At 36.9% G+C, this 13,533-nt stretch overlaps 1 protein-coding gene across 1 annotated transcript in view; it reads right to left on the bottom strand.

Moving 5' to 3' along the window:
• LRIG2 (leucine rich repeats and immunoglobulin like domains 2) overlaps window positions 1-13,533 on the bottom strand; it is a 41,497-nt gene that overhangs the window by 14,482 nt on the left and 13,482 nt on the right. The window contains exons 6-13 of the mRNA XM_072425864.1: window positions 13,312-13,455; window positions 12,263-12,406; window positions 10,602-10,745; window positions 6,833-6,913; window positions 6,155-6,226; window positions 3,133-3,201; window positions 1,898-2,061; window positions 7-327 (exon numbers count right to left, since the gene is read on the bottom strand). Of these exons, the coding sequence (XP_072281965.1) occupies window positions 7-327; window positions 1,898-2,061; window positions 3,133-3,201; window positions 6,155-6,226; window positions 6,833-6,913; window positions 10,602-10,745; window positions 12,263-12,406; window positions 13,312-13,455 (1,139 nt within the window). The remainder of the gene's footprint in view (window positions 1-6; window positions 328-1,897; window positions 2,062-3,132; window positions 3,202-6,154; window positions 6,227-6,832; window positions 6,914-10,601; window positions 10,746-12,262; window positions 12,407-13,311; window positions 13,456-13,533) is intronic.

Here is a 13,533-nt window from a genome sequence, read left to right as displayed (position 1 = left end):
ACATACCATTGACTGTAAGCTTAGCTTTAGTGGAGTAATTGGAACCAAAATGGTTAGTGATGACGCACTGATATTTCCCTTCATCTGTAAAATTCACATTAAAAAGATGCAGAACTGTAGTGTACTCTGTGAGCTCTGTTCCATTTTTGTAATATCTGGCAAAGGTTTCTACTTTGGCATCATACAGCACTTCTCCATCTTTCCTCCATGCCGTATACATGGGAGTATCACTGCTACTGCCAGCAGAACATGTGAAGGTAACATTCATTGCTCTTAATGCCACGGTAGTCTCAGGATGTACTTTGATTTGTGGTTTAGGAAAGTTATCTGGAGGAAAAAAAATAAAAACATTTATAAAAATACACAAAACAAGATATTTATGTATCTCTGAAATACTTGAATCGAAGGGCAGTAAAATATAGAAGTAGACTATCATTTAGCTTTGGATAACAAGACTTTAGATTTACCCCCAAGCATAAATGTAACAGAAGATTTTCTGAATAGGATGTCGCAGCAAAGGTTAGGAGACAAAGGAAAGTCGTAATGATAGATCCTAACTAATGGAATCCACAACCCTACGAGCACTGGAAGCTGTTGCCTGCTGGCTATTTTACTATATTGACTAAGACTGTTGTAGCAAGCTCCAAAGCTCAATCATCTAAACTATAATTTTTAAGGTATTAGTTCTAGAAAAAAGTGAATGTGTAAACAAAAAAGAAAGGAAAGGTTGCAAAAGATCCTGTGATATAAGTAAAAATTTTCAGGCATCATGCATTTTACCCAGAGAAGAACTGAATGTTTTTCTGGCATAAATAAAAAAAATATAATTTGGTAAAATAAACAGAAAAGCAGACAGCAAGTTGCCTCTTTCTAATATATGTTCCCTGTCTGCGTCTGACCCAGTACTTCAAGTCTTTGTTTGAAACAATCATTTAGATAAATATGTCAACTCCAGGGACAAAACACTTATTTAAATGTCATTTCTGATACATAGCATATAAATAAACCTTGTGTGCATCAAGTGTCTTTTTAAACTCAGTTCTGTGATAACTGTGCTGCACATAACCTGTGCAGGAAAAAGGGCTAGGGGAAGGAGCAAGCCCATTTTAACAGGACAATCAACTACAGGTTGAATGCAGAAATGGGGGTGGTTTTAAGACCAGGCACCCTGCCAAGGAGAGAATGCCGCAGTAACTAGTCTTTTTTTTTTTTATTTGGGAAGGTTTTACACAAAACAACAGAAATTATTGAAATGATTGGACTAGCCTGACAGTCTACCATTTTTAGAAGGAAATGTCTAGGATGGTAACAAATTAAAAACAAATGATCTATTAGGGAGTAATCATCCTATCCTGCCACCAGAGGTTCTGTAGGACCCTAGCATAGGACCCTGCAAACTGGGTTTAATAAACCATTAAGATATGACCTCATGGCCCCTAAACACGGCATTCAATCTACTCATAATGTAGCCCAGATGTATTTTTTCACAGGCAATTGAAGCAATGTATTGTGGTGTGAGATTTAAGTCACTGAATATCTGAAAAGATAATTCGTTCTTTTCTGGGCCCCTAGGGCACATAGTAAAACTATTTTTTTTGAAGGTGTATTAAATTGAGAAAAATAAAACAAAATTCTGATTGATTTTCTGCAGAAGATGATATTTTTTTTAATACCAGATACCAAACAATTTTTTTTTAAATCTACAGCTGTTGAGACCTTGGTTTAAAGTACCGCATCTAATATGAATTTATATTCATTGCAAACTGCTTACAATCGTGAACTTTTATGTCTTTGTAAAGAAGAAATAAATTGAATAGGTTCTTTCTTACATTGGCAGGAGGAAAATAATGAAAAGTCCCCAAATCGTGCAATAGCAGCATTGAACTAAAATACTAACCGCAGATAAAATCTCCTGAATCCACGCTGAGCAAAGAACGCCCGGACAGCCAATCAGGATGAGCACAATTCACAATAACTGAATGCTGGAAACCACTGTCAATGAGCCACTGAGGAAACCATTTTAGCTGGCAGTCACAAAGCAAATTGCTTGTGTTTAGGATTCTGCAGGAAGATTCACACAGTAGGTTATCAAAGAAAGAAGTGCTTTGTAAAAAGAAAACATGTATATAATGAACATTTAACAATAAAAATGGGCATGCAGAGCAATCCAACAAGCAACAGAAAAATATATCAACCATGAATGGAGAAAATGTTTTAAAAAAATCTTAACATAATAACAAAAGAAAAAAGTTTTGGCTTTATTCTAAATAACTTTAAGAAACCCTGAAACCAACTACAAAATATTGCAGACAACACAGAAAAATCTTGCAGTGTCCTTTTTTTTTTTACCATAAGCTATTTTCTTTTGCCATGTGCTTTTTAACATTTAACTTCTTCTCCCCAACCTGTGGTCTGTGGCACCAGCCAGAGCCAAGGATCATGTCTCTCGTATGCATTGCAGGCTCAGGGCAGTGGGCTGGTTGTATCTCTGGACAAACCCACCCACTCTCCCATCGCAGGCTCAGACCAAAGGGATAGTGGGAGGGTTCTGGCATCATGACGTCACTCTGGGGGAAGCTCTTCCCCTTTGAGGGACACACGGCTCTCCGCGCATGCGCAATTCAGAGTCCTTAAATTTAGTGGTCTGTGAAGTTCAATAGGTTGGGGACCACTGCCATAAACTGTTTCCCTTACACATCTCAGCCCTCTCTTCCACTGTTCAAATACCCTCTGCGTTGGCTGAGCTCCTTCCCCTCTGACTTTTTCTAACCGTTAATGTAGTTGTCAGGGGAAGAAATTAAAGTAAATATGATTGTGTGTCACTGGAGTGACAGGAGCTGCTAACATTACATTCCAGAGGGAAGCATCAAACAGCAAATCTAATGCATTTGGATGTCAAGGATGGCTATTACCTCTAACAAAAGGGTGGCATTATTTTATATTAACATAAAAAGAATATATTTAATGATAATTATGGTAAAATTTCACTGAAATGTAATGGTCTGCTGACAGGGTCTCTTTGCATAGTGTATTTCCCCTAATACTGTAAAAAGAGTAATAAAATAAGGCAACTTCATTCAAACATAACATTTTATTTGCTGGTCATGCATACAAACTTATGTCACTACTTACAATTCCTGAAGTTTAATATGAGCAAAGGCGTTCTCTTGCACAGACATGACCCCATTATTGTTTAAGTCACTGCAAAGCAAAAGTAGCAAATGTCAGAAAAATAATTGCAAACAGAACAGCCTCAGATGTGAAAAATCCATAGTAGTTGTTTATTAGCAGAGCAGCTCCATTAATTATACATTATGAGTAAAGAGAAGACTAGCTTAGTGATGTCACATGTAGTGTCATTTCAAGGGGGCAAACCATAAGTTATTGCTTAGTAAAGTGTTGTAAGGTGGTTTCAATAATTAGAAATAAAATTATGTATAGCAAAGACCAACTAAAGTTGAGGTATTCCTCCTGTCCACGTAACATGGAAAGATTTATTTTTGCAAGGTGCATCTTCTTTGAATTAGGAGCTTGAATAGCATCTCTTAATGGAAACTCTCAAATGCAATCCTTTAGCACAGACATGTCCAAAGTCCGGCCCAGGGGCTAATTGTGGCCTGTGCTCAGATTTCCACCGGCCTGCAGCCTCTGTCATAAAATCAATAATATGCAGCCCACCAACAATGTTGACCACAGTATAAAATACACACGTACAAAAAAGCTATTTTATATTTCATTAGAGTTGATCAACTGCCTAGCAATTATCAGGCCCGCTACTCGCCGGGCATAATTGGCAGTACGGGAGTGCCCATGTGTGCACAGGGAATCCCCTACGTTATAGTGGGCGTGTGCTGTGTGGGTCACGCACGGACTACGCCCATTCCGATTCCAAGAAGGTGCTCTGCACGCAGCCCGCACTGACACCGGGCTCCATGCACAGGGAATCCCTCACGTCACCCTGGTGGGCGTGTGCTGTACAGGGCGTGTGCTATACAGGGCCCGCGCAAACCACCCCCACACGAACCCTGAGTATGTGCTAAATGGTTGGGCCCCACACATTTTCACCTCACCAAAAGTTTGGACACCCCTGCTTTAGCAGCTCCAATATCATTTGAAGTAGAACAAAACCTAAGAACAAAACCTAAGAAAAATTCTGAGCAGGAAAATGTTTTTTTCTGCAATAAAACAAACATGCTGCCTGGTCACAATCTTTTGTTAAAGTGCACAACTCAGTAAGCGATCTTGGTTTTACTCAGCTGCCAAGAATGAATGAACTCTTGTGTGCTACAGTAGCGTCATTTCAGCCTGGCCAAGTCAAGATGAGAGAAGACCCAAACTGGAAGAAGACCAGGTGAAGAGATTGGTGCAGACGATCAAGAAAGGAGGGGCAAGTTTAGTTTCCCATTGAAATATGTACACTATAAATCCTCTTTAGGGACTTTATATTCTATATTGATAGAAGTGACCTAAGGACCTGTAATAATTAATATAAGTATGGTGTTTTCCTTTTCTGTTACCGCACAAATGTGGTGGAAGTAGAATGCAAAAAAAAAAAAAAACTTTCTTTTTTGGACTAAAGATATGTTCAAAACACAGATGAAGTAACATCAGAATTCTATCCAATTTGTGAATATACATTTAAATATTTGTTGATATAGCTCAAAGTCCTTCTGAGGAAGCTGCAAGGTGAAATGCATCAAGGATAGGTTACATTAAAAAAAAGAGAAGTTCATAAATCAATAAAAATTATTGTAATTAATTTATTGTATCATTATGTATAAATTGTAAAAGTGATGTTTTTAATATGCACACAAATTTTTATATTAAGAATGTTAAAATTTCATAAAATATTGTAATTTTAAATTGGTACCAAAAAAGGTACCAAAAAGTCCCCAAGGAGAATTTATATTTTACAATTTTGATAAAATTGGGATGTGGTACCACAATCATATTCCTTATTTAAGTAATTATTAAATTCCATTGAAGTATATTACCGATCACATTTTACAACAAAGGATCAGCATATTACAAAAGTAATAAATCGGAACCTAAGATTGGACCCTAACTCAAAACACAAATTAGTCTGCCATGTTATGTGATATCTAGAAATATCTGCAACATGCTCAGTAAGAGGACCCAAATCCTGCTCATGATTATCAATACAATAAAGTTGAATTTAAAAAGTATTGTGGGAGGGGTTAAACAGACCCTCAAAAGTAATATACTACATATTTTGGCAATGCACGCAGGGCAATGCCTTATCATTGTGTATAAAAGAACACTTCCCAACACCCATGCTTTATTTATATATATGTAATCAAGCAATTAGACAGCATTTAGAAAAAAGCATGCACATCTTTATTGATGGTCATCACATCTTAGGAGCCCCAGGAGACCCAGAGTGTTACAACAGACAATTCTGGGATGGGGAGGGAGAACGGCCACCAGAATGAGAAAAGCAGGATTTGAAAGAAGCTTTAAAAGTTACTTTTTTTGCTATGGTACGGAGCATTTATTAAAAAAAACACAATCTTATTTCATATTGTTTTATAATATATTATTATTACCAGCTCCAACTCGCTAGAAAAATATAAGTACAATTCTATTGCATAGGAACTCATTGTTTATGTGCAGCAGGAGATTCAACATTTTACTGGCAGGTGTATTCAGCAGGTCAGGAACATGACAATATGTTTCACCTAATCACTTAATTCACCTTTTCAATATCCTCTTTGAACTTGATGTACGTTAAGCAAGGGACATTTTTTGCATTTGTGTGCAGTTATGTAAAACCCATATATAAAGTGCTTTTTGTAAAGATCAAAATACCATTACCTTTTTCTATATATCCTGCTGACTGGGCGTAAATTCACCTGGTATGTTTTAGAACAATGCAAATCCCCTGACACACTAAGAGATGCACCAAGAGCATAAAGAAATCACTGTATGCACTTACCAAGTGACACTATTAACTTCAAAGTCAGCTGCTCTAACAACTAACAATACATTTATTCAAGTTCCACTTTACACGTCTTCCTCACCCCAAGTTATTGCAAAATTTTAAGGGTATCTGTTTTCTATGTTAATATGATCCGGAACACTGGCACATATTTCAAACAAGATTATAATATGATATGAATCTGAAAACACTTACAGATGCTGAAGGGAATCCAGGCCAGTGAAGGCTTTCTTAGTGAGGGATTTAATCTTGTTTCCTTGCAAAATGCTGAAATAAAGCATTAACAGCTCAGCAAAACACAGATCTCCGCACCATTGGATCAGATGAAACTACAATACTTAAAAAACAGCTAAGTTCCATATAACACATAAGGTCATCATTACAATTAAAATATTTTGTCTGTTTTTCTAATGACAAGGCTGAATTTGTACATGGACACTAGGAAAATTACAAGTGGATGTAACAATATACAGGGCACATAGATGTCCTCTGTCTGCTACCTTAAAAGCCTCTTGAATGAAAGAACAGGTTGCCTAAAAAACCCAGAGGAAGCTTTGTCAAAGAGGGACTATTGTATTAGAAAGACGAGGGCTTTAAGCTGCATATTGTTTCCTCCAATGATTTAATTTAATTCCAATTAAGACCAAAAAATCCAGGCATCACCATGTGCACTACACCCATCACCACGTGTAACTGAAGAATATTAAAATACATTGGTTTCCCCAAGCAGCATTTGCATAGTAAGGGTAGAGCAGGCTATTAAGAGTTTAAACTTCTCTTTATTCTAAAACATTGTAATTATCTACTAAATCACAATGTCATGCAGTGTTATACGTGATCTAACAATGACACTTTGCAATATGCTTTACTTACAGTGTATGCAGCTTAACCAGTCCAGCAAAAGCTTCATTCGAATCTTCAATAGCCCATGAGATCTCATTATTTCGAAGATCCCTGTATTAGAAAAATATAAAAAAAAATGTTTAAATAGTTTTTCAAAATAATAATAATATTATAATTATTATTATTTTTAGGTACGCAAACATTAAACAAAATCCAGTAGAGAAGTCAGCACAAAGGCTTTCAGATAGTAGAAAAGACACTCGCCAGGTAATAAATGCAATTATACACGTTTCTTGTATATGATATTTTATCTATTTCAATAGTTATGTATTAAAAGAATTCCCTTTCTAATCTGGCATCCGTATGGTTAATGATACATGACCATATGAAGATGGGAAACCAGTTTCCTTGTCTGAATGAGTTTCCTGACTCATGCTTGGTTAAGCATCAGTGATTGGAGCCTTATTTACCAGTGCTGCCCTCCTGCTTGTGAACATTTTATGACCCTGAACTGCATAGTCAGCCTGTCATCTGTTCCAATGCCCTTCCTGCACCGCAAAAAACTCCTAATTAATGTATTCTTGTTCTCTTTCATGCAGCACTAACTCTACCAGATTGGTTTTAATTATTGCATTAGGAAGGTTGCACAAAGGTTAACAGATATGAATGAATTCAGACGTTTTTCTCAGCTAGGGTAAAGGGGGAAAAAAGGTGGATGAATAATTGGGAACAAAGTGTGCAATTTCATGTTCTTTGCAGTCTATGGGAATACAGTATGGACACTGTTAAATATTAGGTGCAGAAATCCAATTTATTTAGCAAAGCATACAGCATTTACATTGTCAAAACAGAAAATGGAAACAGGATGGGTGGGCAGAAGTGTTAAAATGTAAAGATAGCAAAAGGTCCAGCCAACTCATGTGTGGACAAGGGAAAACTTACTGCAGATTGAAAAAGCATGTGAGCATACCACAATCCCTACTAAGAAAATAACCTGATTTCAGGAGAAAATCTAAAAGTATATTTGATGATACAAATAAACATCTCCTATACCTGACTTACACTGTACTTAGGTAAAAAAAAATCAACTACAGATATAAGTGTTCAGACCCTGCATTTGTTTTTATGCATTGCTAGGGAATCTGAACTCTAAAATTCATTACAGTAACCATTCCTTAATAGCTGAACGTGAGAACTAAGACCTGTGGATCTAAATAACACTTTGTCATCCATCAAAAACTACACAAATTAAATCTCCCTGAAGATCCTCATTGATCCATTCCATCATAGAGCCTTAATTATGTCATTCAAATTGGATCTTTGCTCAATTAAAAGAATTGACCAGCACACAAAAGTGCAAGAAGGTGTGTTCAGAGCAGAGCAGCCCAATGAAACAACCTATATTTGGTGTATATATTCATACTCTTTGAAACAATCTTATTGATAAAAAGCATACCTGAACAATGGTATTTTTCTGTGTAAATGTCGGTATCTCCTACAGCTGGAATGCTCATCTAGTGATGAGGAATCATCCCTTGAAGTCTGCTGGAAATCTGACACTTTCAGGAATGTCAATCTCTTTTCATCCCCTACCCAGCACTCCTTAGTCAATCCTGCTGACCTTCATGGTAGTAGAGAAGACCTCTATGGTCTATGTCAGCCTTTCTCAACCAAATAAACATGAGAAAAACCTTGAAAAAAAACTTTTAGGCCTTAGGAGACCCCTGACAATAGTAACAATATCCACAGATCAGAGTATAATAGCATAGAAAAAATATTTGGAAGAATGCCTCCGACATTGTTGGACAGTAGGAAGAATGTCACCCTTACAGACAGCAAAATGTGTTAGTGGTGCCAATGGTAATGGACATGAGAGGCAAAAATTGTTCATTGCTTAAGAAGCCCCTAGCAGCCCCCTCTGAAGGAACTCTGGCAGATAAACACCAGTCTTTGGCAACCAATCTTTTAGACTTGCTGTACAACACAAAGGACAGGCAGAGCAAAAGGACACAGAAGGAAGACAAAAATGTATACTTTCACTAGCAGTTATTTAACAGCCCTAAACCAAACTTGTTACTTAGAAACCACTTGACAATAATAAGTGGTTTTATATCACCCTCCCCGTTCTCTAACTTGCAATACAAAGCTTGCCATTTAGCTTGCTTTTAGAGGATTTCCAGAAAATTTACCATCAAAATCTATGCTCAGGAACAGCTAACTAAATAGTACCATCTGACAAATTGTATGGTCAATAAATAGAGGAATGTTTGGTAAAGGTTTTATAACATTTTTTTTAAATGTGGTCAGAGTACGGTGATTCATAGCACATTTTTAACATAGTAACTTTGCAGCAGTCTTCAAAGTGCAGCTTTACCACCCATATGCATTGGGTCAGAATTACATTGACTGAAGAGGAACATACTGCAGATAGAATTATGAATTATTGTTCAAAATAGGACACAAATATTGTCTGTTATGTTAAAAAATGAACGTCAGCTCAATGTACTGTTCAATTCCTTACATTATGGACCCTTTTTGCCAAGCTTGAAGCTTACACACTTTGAACAGCCTGCACACTGTGACTGCCCAAAGAAGAATTGGATCAAAAAGATTGTGGTGGTGGCGGCAGTAAGGGCTGGAGTATATTCATCTCCTTCCTATTATTCTTCCTATTATTTCTGTAGATGTTTTGCTTAAAGCAAACCTTAGCTAAGCTTTCCTTCCCCTGCTCTCCTTCCTGTCACGTTGGACACACCTAAAAATTTTAACTGTCAATTTTGGAACATTGGACCATTCCCGGAATAATTATCAAACTCACATATTTTTCTGACTCTAATGGGTAATTATTTAGGAAAAAAATTTAAAAAGTTTGTTAACATTGCTGTGACCTTCTACGTTCAGCAGAACTGCCAGCTGCTGACAAGGAGAACAGTCAACAACTTCTGAAAAGAGATTGGGATGTACAACCAAAAAGCATGTGTTGTCTTTAAAAAGGGAGCTCAGCTGTAGATTTGCTTTGCAGAAGTGTTTCTGAGTTCAAGAACACTTTAATACCCTACTAATTTAGTTGCAAGACACTTTTGAAATATTAGACTAGGGTTTTAGTAACCGGTGGAAATGTGTGGAAATGTCATTTTGAGAGGCCTGTGTTGGCAGACTTTTGTTTGCGTCACAAACCGACTCTCTTTTTATCACTGAAAATGTAAGAAGAGCGGAGCGGCAAGCAAGTTGATGCAAACTAACGAGGTCAATTTCAAGTCAGAAGCTTTCAAGTAGACTTAAATGTAAACAAATGCACCCTGAATAAAACTTTGTGTACATTACCAGAAGCTTTAAGCCCATTCACTTAGGTCTTTAGTGTGCAACGTTACAGGTTAACCTGCACAGTTATGGTTGCTTTAATATTAAGCAGTCTTCAGTAGTAAAATCTTAGTATAATAGACCCCTGCTTTTACCTTCAGGAAACCAGCACAACTATTTGCAACACATGTATTTCAAAAAATACTGAATGCATGCAATGAATAGAATAGAAAACAAATCACTTTTTCCTTTCTTCTCTAAAAAAATTGTACTACAAAAGGACTTTGATGAGATGCATACCAATAAATCAACAAACAGGCAGAAACTGCATCAAGCCAAGAATTTTAACTTTCCAGACATTTATTTTATATGTCTCTAAAGGTTCATGTAAATAACATCCTAAACCTCAAACCACAGTGTAGGCCTCACCTAGAGTTTAATTTTAAGTGAGTGAAATTCATCTCACGTAACAAAGTATAGGGAAATTACTACCACTTACAATGTCACAAGATTTCCAAGACCCTTAAAAACGCCTTCAGCTATGTGATTTATTCGGTTATCGCCAAGGTTCAGTTTTTCCAGTGAGCTCAGCCCAACAAATGCAAACTCATCCAAACGGTTCAGTTGGTTGTATGACACATCCCTAGAGGGAGGAGGTACAGGAAAAAATGCAGACGGTCAGAAAAGCAGAACAAGCTGGAAAATACACACATTTTTTGAATTATTGAAGAAAAAAATGAAGCAAAATTAGACATAATGCTTGACAAATCTAAACAGAAAAGACAGAACCTACAGTTGACATTCAAAAATCCGGCAACCTCGGGACCTGAGTAGTGCCAGATTTTCGAAAATTACGGATTTTTGAAAGTTATACTTACCTCCACACAACAGGCCAGCCTTACTCTCGCTGTACCCGCGGACATCTGGCACAGTTCCAGAAACAGGCAGCAGGGGCATCTCAACCTGTATTTGGAGTAGTAAGCAAGACCTAACAGCTGTTTCTGTAGAACAGCGCCATCAAAACACCAGTGGCCAGACAGTGTACTACAGTCACTGAATTGAAAATGCGATCTTATTTAAAAATTCAAATGTCCAAATTTCGGGGCACTGCTTTTCAACTAATAGTACTTGGTGATTTTAGGAGAGTCAGTTTAAGTGAGAGACCGGGGCCAACTAACTGGAAAAAAACAAAGACAAAATTAAAGCAGCCTTTTAAATGCCAAGCCACCTATGGATGGTGTCAGAGCTTGCTGTTAAGCTCTGCCCCAACATATTTCTACTGGTCCATCATTAATGATGATGGGTAGCTATAATGGCCAATAAGGAGGGGAAGTAAGTGGTTGAACTCAGGTTATGGTTGGTTTCTGCTGTATCCAAGACTTACTTAACTCCTTGAAATTTTGTAGCTTTACCCAGGTAGGCAAAAAAAACAAAACTCTACAGCATACGGAGGTCTTTCTCAATTTACAGTTGCATACAAGCAACCTACAGATTCAAATGGATTATCTGTTTCATGAGCCAGATGCACTTGCACGCCACACTAAAGATTAATTATGACTATGGTAGGGAAAATTCATTGTGAGCTTCTCTGGAACACAGTTAGCAACATAAATATGTAAAATACTGCACAGTGACAGAGATAAAAACGTATAAATAATTTTCTCTATACTTTCAGCCTGGAGGTTTGGTCAATCCAGTTCATCCATGTGACACCCAAAGAAAGAACAATGGATGCCAGACTACATTTGCTAGCAATACATTAGAAACTATGTGTCTACATAAGGGGAAGTATGTATAGTACACAAGAAGTAGTAACTTTATGATTTTTGCATGCCAGCAGACCCACTGGTATATCAAGTCATAACTGAAAACTAAAAGCCAAGAGAGGTTGTTAGCCTCTGTAGATAGATACATGATTTTTTTTGTTTAAATTGAACATTTTTTAAAATATAATAAGTGCACCAAGACAAAAGGGTTTTGGAAATCAAATACCTAAAAGTTGTAAACTAGGAATGACCCCCTTTCCCCAGAGTGAATACCCAAAGGACCCATTAAAACTCACATTATCTATCATTATTAAGAAAGGAACAGATAAAGAAAGTTGGGGCGGAGCTCAACATCTCCACAAACACACTAAGTGCAATGTATTTAAACACTTACAGATCCAAAAGATTCTGGCAGAACTCCCAAGCATCTGGACTGATCCAGAGAACAGAGTTCTGGCTCATGTAAAGCTGTTGTAGTGACCGTAATCCATAGAGCCAACCTTTATTTATGTCTGTGACATTATTATATTCTAATTCTCTGTAGGAGACAAGAGACACTTTGTATTAGTTTAGTTAACAACATATCTCTGAAGTCATTTAAATTATTCAGAAACAGCCCTAAGCTATAGAATAGAATCCATGTTCATTGGGTCATTGTATTTCTCCCTCCATAACCCATACATTTTTTATTAAATTAACTTGCAATAAAAAACATAATGCATACATGACCCCCCAATCTTTATCTTACTATTTTGGAGTCAAACCACATTATATTATTTTTTTTAGAATTTTTTTGCTTGTTATTCTATTGCAATGTTTTCTACCTGGACACTAAGCTCCTGCCATTTTTAGTTTAGGAGTGCAGAAAGATTAAACTACACGTTGGAAAGGTACCTTTACTCACTATAAAATAAACAGGTCAAGTGAAGGGAACTCTTAAGACACCCAGAAGGGCTTTTAGATGTCTACACAAGGCAGGCTTAACAGGTAAATACCATGCCTAAATGCACCTTATAAGGAATGATATGGTGACAAATTCTCTTGAACCGCCATAGTTATCCCAGGTGGTAACGTTTAACCTGACGATGTCACTGCACTAAAAGAAGGAGGTTTATAACAAAAAATGTCAACTTCAACTAAGGATAATGACATCCTGTTAGGTGTATAGGGGGAATCAATTGTTCTGGGTGAGTATTTATTGTTTATACATTATTGAGTGTTAGGTGATCCTTTTCTTTTGAAAGCACAAGAAGCCGATGAAAGGTCTGGTAAAAAAAAAATTAACACTTAATAAACACTAAAGAAATACTTGAAGTGTTTAGGGAAAATAGACTGCTACCATAACTAATTATATCTTGCACGTGCCTGCAATCATACAGCGTCAATGTAATGCAACTATTGTTTTTACACTGCTATCTTGAAATGTAATCATAGTAAACTTACAACTGCTCCATGTTGTCAAGACCAAAAAACGCCCCATCCATTAGTTTGCCGATACCATTCCGTTGTAGTTTTAAGGATTTCAGTGCTTCCAGCCCTTGAAAAGTCAAACTCTCCACAATTTGAATTCGGTTACGCCTCAATTCACTGCAAGAATGAAGTGTGTCAATTTACATAACTATATTAGTAGTAATCATCTGTCTTTTATTGCCATTGATCCACTTT

The sequence above is a fragment of the Pyxicephalus adspersus genome, chromosome 1 (assembly GCF_032062135.1).
Source record: "Pyxicephalus adspersus chromosome 1, UCB_Pads_2.0, whole genome shotgun sequence".
Classification (NCBI taxonomy): Eukaryota; Metazoa; Chordata; class Amphibia; order Anura; family Pyxicephalidae; genus Pyxicephalus; species Pyxicephalus adspersus.
The sequence above is the reverse complement of the archived record's forward strand: the minus strand, read 5'-3'. Positions and strand labels throughout refer to the sequence as shown.